The following is a 20564-nucleotide window of genomic DNA, read 5'->3' as shown; positions in this document are numbered from 1 at the left end:
GCCAAAACTATAGATGGTTAACAAGAAATGTGTGGAGTGGTTGAAAAAAGCCTTTCTTCACCCCACTGTTGGTGTTAAGGGACCATTTTAGGTCCTCAGTGATGTGAATACCGAGGAAAATTAAGCTTTTGACCCTCTCCACTGCGGCCCGTCGACATGGATGGGCCGTGCTCTCACTGCTGGCTCCGTCAGTCCACAATCAGCTCCTTCGTTTTGTTGACGTTGAGGGAGAGGTTATTTTCCTGGCAGCACTCTGCCAAGGCATTCACCTCCTCTATGTAGGCGGTCTCGTCATTGTTGGTAATCAGGCCTACCTCTGTTGCATCGTCAGCAAACTTGAGGATTAAGTTGGAGACGTGCGTGGCCATGCAGTCATGGGTGAACAGGGAGCACGGGAGGTGAGTGACGACACACGCCAGTGGAGCACCCGTGTTGGGGATCAGCGTAATGTTGGGGATCAGCGTAATGTTGAGGATCAGGTGTTGTTGCCTACCTTCACCAGCTGGGGTAAAGTTAGGCTCGCTAGTTCCGTTACGAAGTCAAAAAGCCTAGCTATAGATTCAAACTGTGGGGGGGACTCTGTGATGGAGCTTTCTGAAAAGGAGATAGAGACGGTACTGCCATTAATAACAAATTAAAAGAAGTGATGAATAAAAGTGATGCAATCAACGGTCAATATTTTGTTTTTTAAATTTGGGGTATGACGGTCTACTACAAATCAGTCTGACTTTGACTCTGACAGTACGTTTGACAGTATTTCAATCAGAAAGAAGTGGTTTGAAGTGATTGAAATGCATCAGAATGGTATTGGGAAGTTCAGAAAATCATCAGGCAATCATTTTGCATGATCTTCTAGGTAGAAAAGAACATCATCATTGGTAATTTACTTTTCCCCCCATTCTACCAGATGATACTGACATTCTATGAACTAAGCGCGATTTTATTTATTTTATTTCCGTTTCTCTCGCAAACCCATTTTCAAATCAGATGACCCAAATCGAATCAAATCAAATTGTATTTGTCACGTGTCGAATACAACAGGTGTAGGTAGACCTTACAGTGAAATGCTTACTTACAAGCCCTTAACCAACAATGTAGTTTTAAGAAAATGCCCCACCCAAAAAATAAGAGATAAGAATGACAAATAATTAAAGAGCAGCAGTAAACAACAATAGCTAGGCTATATACAGGGGGTACCAGTACAGAGTCAATGTCAATGTGCGGGGGCACCAGTGTTGATGTAATTGAGGTAATATGTACATGTAGGTAGAGTTATTAAAGTGACTATGCATAGATGATAACAGAGAGTAGCAGCAGCGTTCAAGAGGGGGAGGGAGGGGGGCAATGCAAATAGTCTGGGTAGCCATTTGATTAGCTGTTCAGGAGTCCTATGGCTTGGGGGTAGAAGCTATATAGGAGGCTCTTGGACCTAGCGCTCCGGTACCGCTTGCCGTGCAGTAGCTGGAGTCTTTGACAATTTGAGGGCCTTCCTTTGACACCGCCTGGTATAGAGGTCCTGGATGGCAGGAAGCTTGGCCCCGGTTATGTACTGGGCCATACGCACTACCCTCTGTAGTGCCTTGCAGTCAGAGGCCGAGCAGTTGCCATACCGGGCAGTGATGCAAACCGTCAGGATGCTCTCGATGGTGCAGCTGTAAAACCTTTTGAGGATCTGAGGACTCATGCCAAATCCTTTCAGTCTCATGAGGGGGAATAGGTTTTGTCGTGCCTTCTTCACGACTGTCTTGGTGTGTTTGGATCATGTTAGTTTGTTGATGTTGTGGACACCAAGGGACTTGAAGCTCTCAACCTTCTCCACTACAGCACCGTCGATGAGAATGGGGGCGTGCTCGGTCCTCTTTTTCCTGGAGTCCACAATCATCTCCTTTGTCTTGATCACGTTGAGGGAGAGGTTGTTGTCCTGGCACCACACGTTCAGGTCTCTGACCTCCTCCCTATAGGCTGTCTTGTCGTTGTCGGTGATCAGTCCTACTACTGTTATGTCATCAGCAAACTTAATGATGGTGTTGGAATCGTGCCTGGCCATGCAGTCATGAGTGAATAGGGAGTGCAAGAGAGGGCTCAGCACGCACCCCCGAGGGGCCCCCGTGTTGAGGATCAGTGTCGCGGAAGTGTTGTTACCTACCCTTACCACCTGGGGGCGGCCCGTCAGGAAGTGCAGGATCCAGTTGCAGAGGGAGGGGTTTAGTCCCAGGGTCCTTAGCTAAGTGATGAGCTTTGAGAGCACTATGCTGTTGAACGCTGAGCTGTAATCAATGAATAGAATTCTCACATAGGTGATCCTTTTATCCAGGTGTGAAAGGGCAGTGTGTCTTACCAGAGACTGCTGTTCTGTCCTGACGATTTTGTGTATAACCCATCAGCTGTATGTTCTTAATGTCGTCATTCAGCCACGACTCGGTGAAACATAAGATATTACAGTTTTTAATGTCCCGTTGGTAGGATATACGTGCTTTCAGCTCGTCCCATTTATTTTCCAGCGATTGAACATTAGCTAGCAGGATGAAAGGCAAGGGCAGATTAGCCACTCGATCTTTTTCCAAGAAACCTCAGTTGCCTTCTCCAGCGAATCACGGGGATCTGGGCCTGGTCGGGTGTCTGTAGTAGTATGTCCCTCCCGTCCGACTCATTAAAGAAGAACTCTTTGTCCTGTTTGATGTGAGCAATCGCAGTTCTGATGTTCAGAAGCTCTTTTCAGTCATAAGAGATGGTAGCAGCAACATTATGTACAAAACAAGTTACGAACAACACGAAAAATCAAACAAAATAGCATGGGCGGTCAAGAGCCGATAAGATGGCAGCCCTTTCCTCCGGCGCCATCGTCGCGACCCCTAGTTTGTGAAATCCTGCCATATGACCTACAAATGGTATGTACAATGACCTAGAATTGTACTGCGACGGTATATAATGGCACGGGTGGCAATAGCGATGAATGAATGGAATGTATAGGGATGACACACCAGTGAATGATTGATTGAAGGGTGTGTATTTGTATAAACATAATGAGTAAGAAGTGTTTGTTTGAATGATATGTTTGAATGATAGGCCTGTAAGATATTGAGTAAATAAAGTAATATAACTGAAAACTGAAAGAGGCACATTAAATGACACTATAGAAAGTACTTTTATTGGATTAAACTATGGGAACCCCACACAATAACATTTGTTTCTGCAATATCTATCATAGCAATCAAATGTGCTTTAATATCTTTGATAATGAATTTTTGTGACCAACTTTATTATTATTATTTCAGACCAGGCAATAACATGCACTGTCAACTGTGGGACATTATATAGACAGGTGTGTGCATTTCCAAATCATGTCCAATCAATTGAATTGACCACAGGTGCACTCCAATCAAGTTGTAGAAACATCTCAAGGATGACCAATAGAAACAGGATGCACCTGAACTCAGTTTCGAGTCTCATAGCAAAGGTTCTGAATACTTATGTAAATAAGGTATTTTTTCTGTTATTATTTGTATACATTTTCTAAAATGTCTAAGAACCTGTTTTCGCTTTGTCATTATGGGGTATTGTGTTTAGATTGATGAGATTTTTTTGGTTTAATCCAATTTAGAATAAGGATGTAACGGAACAAAATGTGGAAAATGGGAAGATGTCTGAATATTTTCCGAATGCGCTGTAAGTGTGTTGACTGTTACAAAGGTCTTGTTTGCGATGTTAATTAAATACGCAGTGGCATGGTGCATATAGCCATAGAAGCACAGTGACATGTGCCTCAATGCAGTCATATTTGTGGCATATTGGGAGTGTGGCTTTCAGTTAGTTATTTTTGATTATTATTATTTTTTTTTTTTAAGTAATTCCTTCTGAAAATGATCTACATCTTGAGTGTAGGTGCAAGGTGTATGGGTTGTCTGTTTCACATGAAATTGTGAATTACTTGGCACCACCATGTGGCTTCTTTGTTTGACAAATAGAACCACGTTTCATTCCACGCAAATGTATGAAGAAAATAATAATATACTACAGAAATCATAAAAGCAGCATTTATTGTGTTGCATTTGAAGTGCCTGTATAATTAGATAACAATGTAATCTGTAGGCCAATTCCAATTCTAAGCAGAAGAATTTAGTGAGGAATGGGTTGGTGAAAGGAATATGATTGAGGCTCCCTCAATCCAATGGTTTGGTTTGAAATCCTTGAGGGGGACTGAATGCATGCATACTCCATGAGGGAGGGAGAAACAGAATTGGGCTTGTATCATGTTCACTCACACTCCACAGGTGGAACATGAATTGAGTAACAAACAGCCCAAAGGCTCAATGCTAGACATAAAAAAAGATTGAGAAAGTAAGAATAGGTCAGACTATTCTTGTTTTTACACCAATTACAACAAACAAAAAAAACATTGTAAAGTGTGATCTGAAAAGGACACATACTTTACCATGAATAGCACAGTGAATGTGTCCTCAATAAATGAAAAAGCATTGTTAAATGAAAGTATGGCTAAGAAAGGCAATTCACTTTTAAGTACATTTTGTATCACGCTATCATCTTATGAAAGAAAAAAAATAAACATTACAAAGAATCTAGTAATTACTGGAAAATATGTTATTCTATGAATCAAGTGCGGTGAGTGCATTGGGAAAAAAGACTGTAGGTAGTGCATAGTCTTAAGCAGGGGTTCCCAAACCTGTTCCTGGGGGCCACATTTTGGTTTACACAGCTGATTCAAATAACCAACTCATAGTCACGCTTTGATTACTTGAATCAGCTGTGTAGTGCCCGGGCAAAAACCAAAACATGCCCCCAGGACCGAGCTTGTGAAACCCTGTTTTAAACTACAGTAGCATATAAAAACTGATACAATTCTAGATTGACAGGGAGAGCAAATGCGCTTCACACCTTTTCAGATATTATTTATTTCACTTACACTAGATCTAGGAGCACATAGTTCTTACTGAAAGCCAACATTTATTAAAAAATATTTCATTTCTTTAAAGGTTTATAATCACTAGCTCTTGATTTAACATGGCAGAGAACCAGGACCCGTATTTACAAATAGTGCTGATCTTGGCGATATACAGTACCAGTCAAAAGTTTGGACACACCTAATCATTCAAGGGTTTTTCTATATATTTACTATTTTCTACATTGTAGAATAATAGTGAAGACATCAAAACTATGAAAGAACACATATGGAATCATGTAGTAACCAAAATCTAGATATTTTATATTTTAAATTCTTCAAAGTAGCCACCCTTTGCCTTAATGACAGCTTGGCACACACTTGGCATTCTCTCAATCAGTTTCATGAAGTAGTCACCTGGAATAAATTTCAATTAACAGGTGTGCCTTGTGAATTTGTGGAATTTCTTTCCTTCTTAATGCATTTGAGCCAATCAGTTGTGTTGTGACAAGGTAGGGGTGGTAAACAGAAAATAGCCCTATTTGGTAAAAGAACAAGTACATATTATGGCAAGAACAGCTCAAATAAGCAAAGAGAAACGACAGTCCATTACTACTTTAAGACACGAAGGTCCGCCAATCCGGAAAATGTCAAGAACATTGAACGTTTCTTTAAGTGATCGCAAAAACCATCATGCGCTATGATGAAACTGGCTCTTATGAGGACCACCACAGGAAAGGAAGACCCAGAGTTACCTCTGCTGCAGAGGATAAGTTCATTAGAGTTAACTGCACCTCAGAAACTGCAGCCAATTGCAGCCAATGCTTCACAGAGTTCAAGTAACAGACACATCAACATCAACTGTTCAGAGGAGACTGCGTGAATCAGGCCTTCATGGTTGAATTGCTGCAAAGAATCCACTACTAAAGGACACCAATAAGAAGAATAGACGTGCTTGGGCCAAGAAACACGAGCAATGGACATTAGACTAGTGGAAATCTGTCCTTTGGTCTGAGTCCAAATTTGAGATTTTTGGTTCCAACCGCAGTGTATTTGTGAGACACAGAGTAGGTGAGCTGATGATCTCCGCATGTGTGGTTCCCACCGTGAAGCATGGAGGAGGAGATGTGATGGTGCTTTGCTGGTGACACGGTCTGTGAATTATTTAGAATTTAAGGCACACTTAACCAGCATGGCTACTGCAGCATTCTGCCATCCCATCTGGTTTTCGCTTACAGCACAATGACCCAACACACCTCCAGGCTGTGACAGGGCTATTTGACCAAGAAGGAGAGTGATGGAGTGCTGCATCAGATAACCTGGCCTCCACAATCACCCGACCTCAACCCAATTGAGATGGTTTGGGATGAGTTGGACCGCAGAGTGAAGGAAAAGCAGCCAACAAGTGCTCAGTATATGTGGGAACTCCTTCAAAGACTGTTGGAAAAGCATTCCAGGTGAAGCTGTTGAGAGAATGCCAAGAGTGTACAGAGCTGTCATCAAGGCAAACCAAAATATCTGTTTTGGTTACTACATGATTCCATATGTTATTTCATCGTTTTGATGTCTTCACTATTATTTTACAATGTAGAAAATAGTAAAAATAAAGACCATTGAATGAGTAGGTGTGTCCAAACTTTTGACTGGTACTGTATGTATGTATCATCTCATTCATTCTTTTCTAAAAGGCAAAACTGATCCTAGATCAGCCCTCCTACTCTGAGACACTTCAAATACGGGCCCAGGCCTGCATCCCAACAGTCTAAAGTCATAATGGGAATTTGCTTTCCACCCTGTCCAGGTCTTTCAGACCAGATGAAGGAAAGGAGACGAGGAAGACACTTTAGTCTATTGAGATGCTTATTTTAGCTTTAGCTCACTTGGGAGCGACAGTCCTTGGCTTGTTGTAGACAAGGAAGTCTGAGATATCGTGCCACACGTTGCTGTCGTGGTAGAGGTAGTTCATGGAGGACTGCAGTGAAGGCTGCAGGGTGTGGGGGTGGTACTCGAACAGCCACAGCACGATGCCCCACACCAGGGTAGCAAACAGGGGGAAGGGGTCCCGCTTGGGCTGTGGTACAATGCCTTTCTCCACGGCCAGGCGAGACAAGGCAAACAGGATCCTAGACAGCAGGTACATGTTGATCTAGAGACGTGACAAGGAAGATCCTTTCATTAGACAAGACAACAAGGAAGTACATTTCATTAGAAATACAGTAAGGTAGAATATTGGCTAGCCTACATAAGAACAGTCTTGGGCAGCTTCCATTCGACCACTCTTTTCTCTCGTAACCACTTTGAAGACTTGACATAGTGCAACAAGGTGACAGATCCAGATGTTTTATTGGTCATGTATTGGCACTAGTAACCCAGGTTGAGCGCAGCCCTCATGACATAAGTATTGTCAAATTATCTGGCTATTAATCTCTTACCGAGGAACAACTGTTCCAGTGTGCTGGTTTTGTGTCACTGGTTATTTGGACAGTTCACAATTCACCTGCACGTTTTGAATTTCAGGAGTGGACATTTGGCCCATAGACTTACCTGAGACATCAGGGAGAAGGGGGGGGGGGGGGGGGGGAATAGGGCTACCGATGAGGTTCTGGCACTTGTGCTAGTTTTATCTCTCATAACTCTTCCCCTAGATCATCATAGAGCAGTTTATGCCATGTTTTAGTTCTGGATTACCTGGCTATTGATGTTGTTGTTTTCCCCAAACACCAACCAGCCACCAAGGCAGGCGGCAAAGAAGGACTGAGACTGTAGACTCTTCCCCTGGATCCTCTCCTGTAAGGCCTGCAGTCCTTTGTACGTGAACACAAAGTAGGCGAGGTTGCGCGAGTGTTGGTACGTGGCCTTCACAATGGCTCGCAGCTTATCTTTCAGGCTGAGCATATGAAAAAGGGTGGTGGGGGGAGCATAAGAAAAAGGGTGGTGGGGGGGAGCATATGAAAAAGGTTTATGGGGGGGAGCATATGAAAAAGGGTGGTGGGGAGCATATAAAATTGTTCATTGTTAATAGACCATTATCAATTTTTGATGCAGATTTTATTTATTTTAGCACTAGCTAAGGGATTTTGGAGAGTGCTTAAATGTATTCTTACCTTCCACTTCTGAAAAGAAACGTCATGACAAGAGCATGGGGTGCCCGGATTTTTGCCCCATAACTGTAAATTAGAAATATCAGGTTCAAGGTCAGTGTCAACTGATTTACACGTGTGTGATATGGCAGGTCAGCCAAACTGTATGAATCTTGAGGAAGGTCAAACCACTGAGTTAGCAAGCTACAGTTAGGCTAACTAATGTCAAGTGTTTCAGGGTTTGATAGATAGTTACTAACTTTAGTTAACTAACAACAACGCTAGGTCCATCTAGCTGACTTTGCTTGACCATCATCATTAGCTACATAGCTAGTTATTTCAATTTGCTTGCTGGCCAACCTTGGCTAACTAGCTCAAAGGGCAGCTAGCTACTGTACGTTGGATAGCAAGCTGTAAAATAATAGCTAACGTAGATAACAGATTCTAGCTAAGTGGTCAAGCTAGCTAGCTAGAAATAAGCAAAGTAAGTTAGCTAGCTAGAAAGTAAGTAGTTAAGTAAACAACTCACACAGCACCATTTCGGAATCCTTTAACAACTGCAAGTGCAGCTTTATACTTTTCTTGCTGTAATAAATTATTAATCATGTACACCACAGTTTTGACTAAATCTGGACCTGCCATTTTGGGTGTCTTGACTGAATGTGACACAAATCCAAGCGTTTTAGTGCCGCGCAAATATTTTCCGTCACGGGACAAGGAATCTGCATGAAGGTTCCTATTTAAGCCTGAGGACAGCCACCAAGTTACACTGTCCAGTGTTGCCAGATTTCAATGAAATATGACCCATTTACAATATGAGAAATTGTTTTCCTTCCAAAAAAGGGTAGTTAAGTATGTTTTAAGATCAGCTTTTCTGTGGTGGAATGGTGTGAGCGTACTCCAATAACATAATTACTTCTTCTCCATTTGGGTTTAATGGCAGTTGGCATCCAATACAACTGTGTTTTTCGACTTCAAATGATATTTTTTGTTTGTTGCATAAATAAAAAAGAAACATCCCAAACTACATATACTACACTACCCACCCCTAGCCAACTATCCATGCTACAGAGTTCAGGTAAATTAATCCCTTCTTGGCCCACAGGCCTGGGAGGGCGGCACTCCTTCTCCCAACATCTTCTGTAGATCCTCTGCAGTTATGTCTTGAGCATCCAGAAAACATCCTGCCGCTTTCACAATAATGGCAATTCTCTCCGACCTGCTTTCTACTTGCGCAGCACAATTCACGACCAATGCCATGAAGGACAAAAACCTGGATTTGTCAACGCACAGCAACATTCACTTTTTTCATTGGCCCTTTTATCACAGTGACGGAGGAAGCATTCCCTCCCTCTCTACCCTTCTCACTGCCTCTGCATATGTAACACCCTGTCCTACTCTGACTTTAGCTACCTCTATCTGTTTCACTTTAACCAGTCATTCTGTATTCTTGGCTTAATGACTATCTTCACAGGTACGACACTGTCAGGGCTCCTACTTCAGACATGTCTCCACTAAATGGAAACCTCCACCCCTACCACTTCTCAGCTGAACCTTCCTAGACACTGACCATGCCCATACCTTCTGGCAGCGGAAACTCTGAAAAACATTAGGCACAAATGCTCTAACCGAATAACTCATATCCTAACATCACCCTATCAGGAAGAACCTCCAACTCAAAGCACAGCATCACGGCCAGACTTTCCTCCCTCCAGCCGCCTCGATTTCTGGTTAATCGTCGGCCTTCACACACGCCAAGAACCTTCTTTAGTTGCTAATCCTCGACACTTAGAGGCATGGTTATCACCGCCTTGAGAGGAGCTCTGCTCCGTAGACTAAAACACATTAACTCTCATTCCCCGCAGTCGACCCAAGCACAATCCCTCTGGGATATAAACTCAGCAAAAACTGAAATGTCCCTTTTTCAGGACCTTGTCTTTCAAAGATAACTCGTAAAAATCCAAATAATAGATCTTCATTGTAAAGGGTTTAAACACTGTTTCCCATGCTTGCTCAATGAACCATAAACAATTAATGAACATACACCTGTTGAACGGTCGTTAAGACACTAACAGCTTACAGATGGTAGGCAATTAACTCTTTGGGGTAGGGGGCAGTATTTTCACGTCCGGATGAAAAGCGTGCCCAGAGTAAACTGCCTGCTACTCAGGCCCAAATCCTAGGATATGCATATTATTAGTAGATTTGGATAGAAAACTCTGAAGTTTCTAAAACTGTTTGAATGATGTCTGTGAGTATAACAGAACTCATATGTCAGGCAAAAACCTGAGAGAAAATCCAACCAGTAAGTGGTAAATCTGAGGTTTGTAGGTTTTCAACTCTTTGCTTATCCAAGGTACAGTGGAAATGGGGTCATGTTGCACTTCCTAAGGCTTCCACTAGATGTCAACAGTCTTTAGAACCTTGTTTGATGCTTCTACTGTGAAGTGGGGGTGAATGAGAGAAGATTGAGTAAGGTCTCTCCCAGAGTGCCACGAGCTGACCATGCGCGTTCATGTGAGAGTTAGCTGCGTTCCATCGCATTTCTGAAGACAAAGGAATTATCCGGTTGGAATATTATTGAAGATTTATGTTAAAAGCATCCTAAAGATTGATTCTATACATCGTTTGACATGTTCCTACGGACTGTAACGGAACTTTTTGGACTTTTCGTCCGTACTTTCTGCTGGGCTTGCACGCGCGTCGTGAGTTTAGATTGTGTACTGAACGCGCGAACAACAAGGTGAAATTTGGACATAAATTATTAACATTATCAAACAAAACAAACATTTATTGTGGAACTGGGATTCCTGGGAGTGCATTCTAATGAAGATCATCAAAGGTAAGTGAATATTTATAATGCTATTTCTGACTTCTGTTGACTCCAACATGGCGGATATCTCTTTGGGTTGATTTGTCGTCTGAGCGCCGTACTCAGATTATTGCATGGTTTGCTTTTTCCGTAAAGTGTTTTTGAAATCTGACACAGCGGTTGCATTAAGGAGAAGTGGATCTACAATTCCATGTATAACACTTGTATTTTCATCAACATTTATGATGACTATTTCTGTAAATTGATGTGGCTCTCTGCAAAATCACTGGATGTTTTGGAACTACTGAACATAACGCGCCAATGTAAACTCAGATTTTGGGATATAAATATGAACTTTACCGAACAAAACATACATGTATTGTGTAACATGAAGTCCTATGAGTGTCATCTGATGACGATCATCAAAGGTTAGTGATTAATTTGATCTATATTTCTACTTTTTGTGACTCCTCTCTTTGGGTGGGAAAATGGCTGTGTTTTTCTGTGAATAGGCACTCACCTGATATAATCGTTTGGTTTGCTTTCGTTGTAAAGCCTATTTGAAATCGGACACTGTGGCTGGATTTACAACAAGTGTATCTTTAAAATGGTGTAAAATACATGTACAGTGGGGCAAAAAAGTATTTGGTCAGCCACCAATTGTGCAAGTTCTCCCACTTAAGAAGATGAGAGAGGCCTGTAATTTTCCTCATAGGTACACTTCAACTATGACAGACAAAATGAGAAAAAAAATCCAGAAAATCACATTGTAGGATTTTTAATGAATTTATTTGCAAATTATGGTGGAAAATAAGTATTTGGTCACCTACAAACAAGCAAGATTTCTGGCTCTCACAGACCTGTAACTTCTTCTTTAAGAGGCTCCTCTGTCCTCCACTCGTTACCTGTATTAATGGCACCTGTTTGAACTTGTTATCAGTATAAAAGACACCTGTCCACAACCTCAAACAGTCACACTCCAAACTCCACTATGGCCAAGACCAAAGAGCTGTCAAAGGACACCAGAAACAAAATTGTAGACCTGCACCAGGCTGGGAAGACTGAATCTGCAATAGGTAAGCAGCTTGGTTTGAAGAAATCAACTGTGGGAGCAATTATTAGGAAATGGAAGACATACAAGACCACTGATAATCTCCCTCGATCTGGGGCTCTCGATCTGGGGATCCCAAGAAAAAAATCCCAGAACCACACGGGGGGACCTAGTGAATGACCTGCAGAGAGCTGGGACCAAAGTAACAAAGCCTACCATCAGTAACACACTACGCCGCCAGGGACTCAAATCCTGCAGTGCCATGTGTCCCCCTGCTTAAGCCAGTACATGTCCAGGCCAGTCTGAAATTTGCTAGAGAGCATTTGGATGATCCAGAAGAAGATTGGGAGAATGTCATATGGTCAGATGAAACCAAAATATAACTTTTTGGTAAAAACTCAACTCGTTGTGTTTGGAGGACAAAGAATGCTGAGTTGCATCCAAAGAACACCATACCTACTGTGAAGCATGGGGTTGGAAACATCATGCTTTGGGGCTGTTTTTCTGCAAAGGGACCAGAACGACTGATCCGTGTAAAGGAAAGAATGAATGGGGCCATGTATTGTGAGATTTTGAGTGGAAACCTCCTTCCATCAGCAAGGGCATTGAAGATGAAACGTGACTGGGTCTTTCAGCATGACAATGATCCCAAACACACCGCCCGGGCAACGAAGGAGTGGCTTCGTAAGAAGCATTTCAAGGTCCTGGAGTGGCCTAGTCAGTCTCCAGATCTCAACCCCATAGAAAATCTTTGGAGGGAGTTGAAAGTCCGTGTTGCCCAGCAACAGCCCCAAAACATCACTGCTCTAGAGGAGATCTGCATGGAGGAATGGGCCAAAATACCAGCAACAGTGTGTGAAAACCTTGTGAAGACTTACAGAAAACGTTTGACCTCTGTCATTGCCAACAAAGGGTAAATAACAAAGTATCGAGAAACTTTTGTTATTGACCAAATACTTATTTTCCACCATAATTTGCAAATAAATTCATTAAAAATCCTACAATGTGATTTTCTGGATTTTTTTCCCTAATTTTGTCTGTCATAGTTGAAGTGTACCTATGATGAAAATTACAGGCCTCTCATCTTTTTAAGTGGGAGAACTTGCACAATTGGTGGCTGACTAAATAATTTTTTGCCCCACTGTATTTTTGAGGAATTTTATTTATGGGATTTCTGTTGTTTTGAATTTGGCGCCCTGTAGTTTTACTGGCTGTTGACGAGGTGAGACGCTACCGTCCCACATACCCTAGAGAGGTTAAGGTCAGAGTTATGAAAACTTAGGACACTAAAGAGGCCCTTCTACTGACTCTGAAAAACACCAAAAGAAAGATGCCCAGGGTCCCTGCTCATCTGCTTGAACGTGCCTTAGGCATGCTGCAAGGAGGCATGAGGACTGCAGATGTGGCCAGGGAAATAAATTGCAATGTCCGTACTGTGAGACGCCTAAGACAGCGCTACAGGGAGACAGGACGGACAGCTGATCGTCCTCGCAGTGGCAGACCACATGTAACAACAACTGCACAGGATCGGTACATCCGAACATCACACCTGCGGGACAGGTACAGGTTGGCAACAACAACTCCCCGAGTTAAACCAGGAACGCATAATCCCTCCATCAGTGCTCAGACTGTCCGCAATAGGCTGAGAGAGTTGTAAGGCAGGTCCTCACCAGACATCACCGGCAACAACGTCGCCTATGGGCACAAACCCACCATTGCTGGACCAGACAGGACTGGCAAAAAGTGCTCTTCACTGACGAATCGCGGTTTTGTCTCACCAGGGGTGATGGTCAGATTTGCGTTTATCGTCGAAGTAATGAGCGTTACACTGAGGCCTGTACTCTGGAGCGGGATCGATTTGGAGGTGGAGGGTCCGTCATGGTCTGGGGTGGTGTGTCACAGCATCATCGGACTGAGCTTGTTGTCATTGCAGGCAATCTCAACGCTCTGCGTTACAGGGAAAACATCCTCCTCCCTCATGTGGTACCCTTCCTGCAGGCTCATCCTGATATGACCCTCCAGCATGACAATACCACCAGCCATACTGCTCGTTTTGTGCATGATTTCCTGCAAGACAGGAATGTCAGTGTTCTGCCATGGCCAGCGAAGAGCCCGGATCTCAATCCTATTGAGCACGTCTGGGAACTGTTGGGTCGGAGGGTGAGAGCTAGGGCCATTCCCCCCAGAAATGTCAGAAAACTTGCAGGTGCCTTGGTGGAAGAGCAGAGTAACATCTCACAGCAAGAACTGGCAAATCTGGTGCAGTCCATGAGGAGATGCACTGCAGTACTTAATCCAGCTGGTGGCCACACCAGATACTGACTGTTACTTTTGATTTTGACCCACCCTTTGTTCAGAGACACATTATTACATTTCTGTTAGTCACATGTCTGTGGAACTGGTTCGGTTTGTTGAATCTTATGTTCATACAAATATTTACACATGTTAAGTTTGCTGAAAATAAACTTAGTTGACAGGAAGGACGTTTCTTTTTTTGTTGAGTTTAGATGTACATCCTACCATTATGAATCCAATTCTCACTACCTTGCCTGCACTTTTCCTAGCTTACTCTCCACCCACCCTGATACCTCAAACAGATTTTTTGCTTGAATCGCACTCCAATCACCAAATAATCCTTGTGGATTTCCATTTCCCTGATTGTTTCCTTTCCATGCTTCAGACACTGTTTCTTCCTCATACTCAACTCCCTCATACTCCATTTCCCATGATCACCTCTGAGAGCCCCAGGTCTATAGGGAGACATACTGTAGTTCTATACTCAGTACAGATATTCCATGTTCCCGCTCTTCAGTTTCTTTTTCTGCGCCATTCCCCCTGCAGCTGGTTCCTCAGGTCTCCAACTTTCAAACTAACCACAGCAGATGTACAAATGTATAAAAAAATCCAGACCTGAGTAGTGAAAAGACAGGTGAGGTAGCAAGCTAACTCATTCAAGGGAGTAGACCGCTGATTGGCCAGCCTATCCTCCTCAGGATGACATCATCCTCTAAGAGGAAATAGTTGTTTTGCACTGTTTGAGATACAAGTTTGAGTTTTTTTATTGTTATTTCTCTAATTTGTGTTTTGGCCACAAATACGAGTATAGGAAGAGTCAACAACATTATTTGGGTATGAGTTAACAGAATATGAACTTTTAAGTGAGATTTTCACCAGACAGTTACTAAATTAAATTCAGAGTCAGATATTTGATAGCGTCTGAATTTAGGTTTTGCGGGACTTAAATGTAAAAAAAAAAATATCACGCAAAAGACTGAAGTTCCAGTATTATTTAGACTTTTTTTTTTTTTACATTATAAAAATCCTTCATCTTCACATAAGAAAAAATAACTAGTATCCAACCATTAACTCACATTTATTAAAATGTTAGAGAGGTTTTACAATGAAAAATACTATCAACATGATTAGTTAACACCAACACATTCCTGTACATTTTATTCCTTTATGATCTGGGAACATGGCAATACTTCAAAAAATAACAATTATTTAAAGTGGTTAATAAGCCGAGTAAGGCGCTATCACTTGTTATTTGTTAATAACAGCAATCTCTTCATGGCAGTGCACTATGAGGTGGTGAGCCAGAATGAGTGTGTGGTCAAGAAGAAGTCTTGAGGATGCAGTGAAGCAATGGGATGTAGAATCGCCCTGACTATACACCCAGTTATAAAGTGGTATCAGAGGCGACAGCCACGGCACACAACGTTTTGAAAATGTTTTTTTTTGTAAGGAAAAATGTGTTTCTTAATGGAAGTTCAAGGAGTCTCTCCCTGATTCAAAACATTTTCAAACTACTAAACTCAGACACTCACAGCTAAGACAGCCACTAGGCTGGGGTTAACACTATTTGTGTCATAGACAGTGCATTCGGAAAGTATTCAGACCCCGTGACTTTTTCCACATTTTGTTAAGTTACAGCCTTCATCTAAAATTGATTAAATTGTTGTCTCCCCCTTCATCAATCTACACACCATACCCCATAATGACAAAGCAAAAACTGGTTTTAGACATTTTAGAAATGTACCCCCCACCCCCTGAAATATAATTTACATAAGTATTCAGACCTTTTACTCAGTACTTTGTTGAAGCGCCTTTGGCAGAGATTACAGCCTCAAATCTTATTGGGTATGACGCTGCACGCTTGGCACACCTGTATTTGGGGAGTTTCTCCCATTCTTCTCTGCAGATCCTCTCAAGCTCTGTCAGGTTGGATGGAGTGCTTCGCTGCACAACTATTTTAAGGTCTCTCCAGAGATGTTCGATCGGGTTCAAGCCCAGGCTCTGTTTAGGCCATTTAGAGACTTGTGCCCAAGCCACTCCTGCGTTGTCTTGGACCCCATTCTGAGGTCCTGTGCACTCTGGAGTAGGTTTCCATCAAGGATCTCTCTGTACTTTGCTGCGTTCATCTTTCCCCCAATCCTGACTAGTCTCCCAGTCCCTGCCGCTGAAAAACATCCCCACAGCATGATGCTGCCACCACCATGCGTCCCCTTAGGGGGGTGCCAGGTTCCCTCCACATTCAGGCCAAAGAGTTTAATCTTAGTTTCATCAGACCAGAGAATCTTGTTTCTCATGGTCAGAGTCCTTTAGGTGCCTTTTGGCAAACTACAAGCGGGCTGTCATGTGCCTTTTACTGAAGAGTTGCTTCCATCTGGCCACTCTACCATAAATGCCTGATTGGTGGAGTGCTGCAGAGATGGCTGTCCTTCTGGAAGGTTCTCCTATCTCCACAGAAGAACTCTGGAGCTCTGTCAGTGACCATCAGGTTCTTGGTCACCCTTCTCCCACGATTGCTCAGTTTGGATGGGCGGCCAGCTCTAGGAAGAGTCTTGGTGGTTCCAAACTTCCGCCATTTAAGAATGATGGAGGCCACTTTGTTCTTGAGGAACTTCAATGCTGCAGAAATTTTTTGGTACCCTTCCCCAAATATGTGTCAAGGCACAATCCTGTCTCGGCGCTCTACAGACAATTCCTTGGACATCACGGCTTAGTTTTTCCTCTGATATCCACTGTCAACTGTGGGATGTTATATAGACATGTGTCTCTTTCCAAATCATGTCCAATCAATTGAATTATACCACAGGTGGACTCAAGTTGTAGAAACATCTCAAAGATGATCAATGGAAACAGGATACAGCCAAGCTCAATTCCGAGTCATAGTAAAGTGTCTGAATACTGATGTAAATAAGGTATCAGTTTATAATTATTTGTATACATTTGCTAAAAAAAATAAAGTTTTTGCTTTGTCATTATGTGGTATTGTGTGTAGATTGATGAGGAATATGTTTTATTTAATACATTTTAGAATAAGGCTGTAACGTTACAAAATGTGGAAAAAGGGAAGGGGTCTGAATACTTTCCATATGCATGTAAGTTGGTGTCAAATGAATTCAAATACCAGTGAAGCACGATAAGGATATTATGTATGTCACTTGGATGCTTGATTTGACTGCAAATACACATATGTGAGCTAAACATTTCTTGAAAGAAAGATATATTTAATCAAACTTGATTATACTGCCACTGTTCTTGCGAAGAAATGCTACCGAGAGGCATGTTGAAGAAATGCCTGAGAAGCAGAGTTCACAAAAGGTCAGAAGTGGTAGATCTCATTCAATGCCAATCAACATGGTGATGTTCATCAGGTCACACGAAGGAGAAAGTTATGGAACATTTTGCAATGTGTAATGAGAATGAGCGTTTCTTATGGGACAATTGCAGGTTGTCCCCCGGTTTCAGTCCACTTGGTGCCTAATGATCACAACCTTTTTTGTTGTTGTTGCATAGACATGGTTCAGATTTGACTCTTGATTCAGTCGTTTTGCTACGCTCACTGCAGCCGTTGATAGAATAATCATTTGGGACAGGTGATGCAATATTTAGCAACACAAACTTTTAACAAAAAAAAATCTAGAATGACAAAACTGAACCCTATAAAACTAGGGCCGCATTGCTGTTACGTTAATTACATGTTAACTACTATATGTTAACTTAAATTCTTCTCATCCACATTATATTTATATATATATATATATATATATATATATATATTTATTAGGGCTATGGGCCTGGGACATACATATAAACACTCAGTGTACAGTTTATTAGGTACACCCATCTAGTACCAGGTTGGACCCCTCTTTGCCTCCAGAACAACCTGAATTATCCGGGGAATTGATCCTACAAGGTGTCTGAAATGTTCAAACGTTGCTCAATTGGTATCAAGGGACCTAACTTGTGCCTGAAAAACATTCCCCACACCATTACGCCACCAGCCTGTACCGTTGACACCAGGCAGGATGGGGCCATGGACTCATGCTGCTTATTCCAAATCCTGAATGCCATCCGTATGACGGAAAAGGAACCGGGATTCATCGGACCAGCCACTGTTTTTCCACTCCTCAATTGCCCAGTGTTGGTAATCGCGTCTTCTTGTTTTTAGCTGATAGGAGTGGAACCCGGTGCAGTTGTCTGCTGCAATAGCCCATCTGTGACAAGGACCGACAAGTTGCGTGTTCCGAGATGCCGTTATTTGCCTGTTAGCTTGCACAATTCTTGCCATTCTCCTTCGGCCTCTTATTAACGAGCCGTTTCGCCCACAGGACTGCCGCTGACTTAATGTTCTGTATCGCACAATTCTATGTAAACTCTAGACACTGTTGTGCGTGAAAAGCCCAACCGGCACCGAGGATCATATCACTCTCAAAGTCGCTGAGGTAACTCCTTTTGCCCATTCTGACGTCAAATCATTGAGCAGCTGCTCTTTAACATTGTTTCTAAGCCACACCCGTTCCACCTGCGTTAGAAGTTCAGAACAAGAAAGTCTAGGCTATATAGAAATAATGATGCTGAAATTGAAAATCAATTAACAAAATAATAACATAATTTATATGTTCTGAATTGTAACACGGCTGCATGGGATTTCTGTTAATATGACTCAGTGCATCCAATGGCAATGTCTGCTTCAGGTAAAACACATTCATCCGCTTGTGGATTTGACAGCTCCAACACGGTTCCACCTCAGACACCACCAAAACAACTGCTATGCAGGCGTCAACTAGCGCAGATATGATTTAAACTGGTCCTTTATCATTTGATCTTGGACTTGATGATAATTCTCTATACGACAAAAAAGGTTACCTTTCAGTGGGAGTGATTTTCACAAGCAGTTGTCTTATTTCTTAATTACTGTACCTAATTCCTAAATCTGTTTCCTTATCTTTAACTTTTGACACACTGCTGACACTCCCACGTCATTAGTAACTCATTCAGTTTGCCTTACAAATTAAAACAATGCTATTATTGTAGACAAGTACGGTCCTAATGACGGTTGGTTAGAAAACGAAGGGGTCAGATCACACAACAAACCAGGGTCATGATCAGAAGGCACACAAACATCAAAGTAAACATTTAAAAAAAGATGTTCTTCCATTAGGTGACAAATGAATTACGACCCTGTTTTGCTACAACAATTTCAGGCTAAAAAAAAATAAAATAAAAAGCATTCTCAATATTCAGGGTTGAAATCAATACGTAAACAAAAACTTTGGATTGAGGTAATTAATGAATGTCTGGTCTATCTATATAAAGGGCATAAACATCTGACTGTAAAACTATTGCACGCCAAAAATAAAGCTTTTCATCATAACATTCACAAAAACCTTACCACCACAACCGTGGTGTACCAGCAAAGTAAATGCCTTAAGATTCAATATTTCATCCGGAAAGCAACATGTTAAATCAAGTAAAACACTCTAAATGTCACAAATGGACAAGGGGACTTTTTGGAAGAGTCGGCAGCACACAATCCTAGCATTCATTCAACAGTCTGTGCTCAGGGAGACGAAGGGGAAGAAATGAAACAGCTGACATTGCAGTGATTATTAACTACTGTGGTGAAGAGGTGACAGGCAGACGTGACATGGGGAGGGAACTTCCTCTCTCTCTTCCCGGACACGTGGTCTGATTAGGCAGAATAAGGCAAGCGTCAACAGGGTTACACAGGTCAGGGGGTGAAAGTTGAATCATTCAGTATGAAGGGTCGTCACCATGGAGACAGTGATTCCACCTCAGGTGTAATGGCTTTGGGGGTCTGTAACGTGGCTCCGGACTGGCAGAAAGGGATGCGTCGGTTAGTGTCTGCCCATCTCAAGAGAGCCAGGACCTGGGGAAAAAAAGTGCAGCTGCCTGAAAACTAGACAGATCAAAGTGCGTGGAGAATGGCTCCTCATGGTGGCCATTTTGGCTGCCGTGTGTTACTACTCCTGTCCGAAGCCCTCAGTTTCCTCGATGGCAAACATCAGCTTCTCCTTCAGTTGCTCGTAGCTCTTGTAGGGGGGAAGGTCCAGTCGATTAAAACTGGGATTACAAACACAAAGAATACAAAATAAAACCATTACATTGTAGATAGACACATAAATGGAATTAGGTCCTGGTTGGCTCAGTTGGTAAGAGAATGGCACGATTAACACCTAAAAAATGATGTTCTCACTGTACAGAGTTGCTTTGAATAAAGGTGTCTTAAGTGGCATAACATTTATATTTGATAACAAAATCAAAGACCAAGAGGAAAGGTTATTAATGGCTTAATTGAAAATGACAAAGTATTGTGTGGCAGGGTCACGTTTAATGCAGACTGAGTTGACATTGAGAGGTGAACTGGCCTAAGCCCTCAGATATGACAGGAATTGTATGTTGATGTTCAGACAG

The 20564-nt window shown here is 42.2% G+C and overlaps 2 protein-coding genes across 3 annotated transcripts in view; both read right to left on the bottom strand.

Annotated features, from left to right (window-relative positions):
* Positions 1 to 4020: 4020 nt before the first annotated feature.
* On the bottom strand, positions 4021 to 8668 carry pxmp4 (peroxisomal membrane protein 4). Its single transcript, XM_055869730.1, has 4 exons — positions 8507 to 8668; positions 8002 to 8064; positions 7586 to 7784; positions 4021 to 7043 (listed from the first exon to the last, which is right to left on the bottom strand). The coding sequence occupies exons 1-4, from the start codon at positions 8617 to 8619 to the stop codon at positions 6774 to 6776; spliced, it is 645 nt and encodes a 214-aa protein (XP_055725705.1). The 5' UTR covers positions 8620 to 8668; the 3' UTR covers positions 4021 to 6773.
* Positions 8669 to 15197: 6529 nt separating this feature from the next.
* LOC129815692 (E3 ubiquitin-protein ligase Itchy-like) overlaps positions 15198 to 20564 on the bottom strand; it is a 30550-nt gene continuing 25183 nt past the window's right edge. For both annotated transcript variants that reach the window (XM_055869728.1, XM_055869729.1), the window contains exon 24: positions 15198 to 20213. In XM_055869728.1, the coding sequence (XP_055725703.1) occupies positions 20114 to 20213 (100 nt within the window). In that variant the 3' untranslated portion in view covers positions 15198 to 20113. The remainder of the gene's footprint in view (positions 20214 to 20564) is intronic.

The sequence above is a fragment of the Salvelinus fontinalis genome, chromosome 18 (genome assembly GCF_029448725.1).
Source record: "Salvelinus fontinalis isolate EN_2023a chromosome 18, ASM2944872v1, whole genome shotgun sequence".
Taxonomy (NCBI): domain Eukaryota; kingdom Metazoa; phylum Chordata; class Actinopteri; order Salmoniformes; family Salmonidae; genus Salvelinus; species Salvelinus fontinalis.
The sequence above is the reverse complement of the archived record's forward strand: the minus strand, read 5'-3'. Positions and strand labels throughout refer to the sequence as shown.

What these genes read in the sequence shown, in the direction of transcription:
- pxmp4 (XM_055869730.1), bottom strand. Translation starts at nt 8,619, where the DNA reads ATGGCAGGTCCAGATTTAGTCAAAACTGTGGTGTACATGATTAATAAT. An exon ending in TTTCTTTTCAGAAGTGGAAG is followed by an intron (nt 7,785 to 8,001) that starts GTAAGAATACAT and finishes TCATATGCTCAG; the next exon opens with CCTGAAAGATAAGCTGCGAG. An exon ending in ACAACAACATCAATAGCCAG is followed by an intron (nt 7,044 to 7,585) that starts GTAATCCAGAAC and finishes TCACGTCTCTAG; the next exon opens with ATCAACATGTACCTGCTGTC.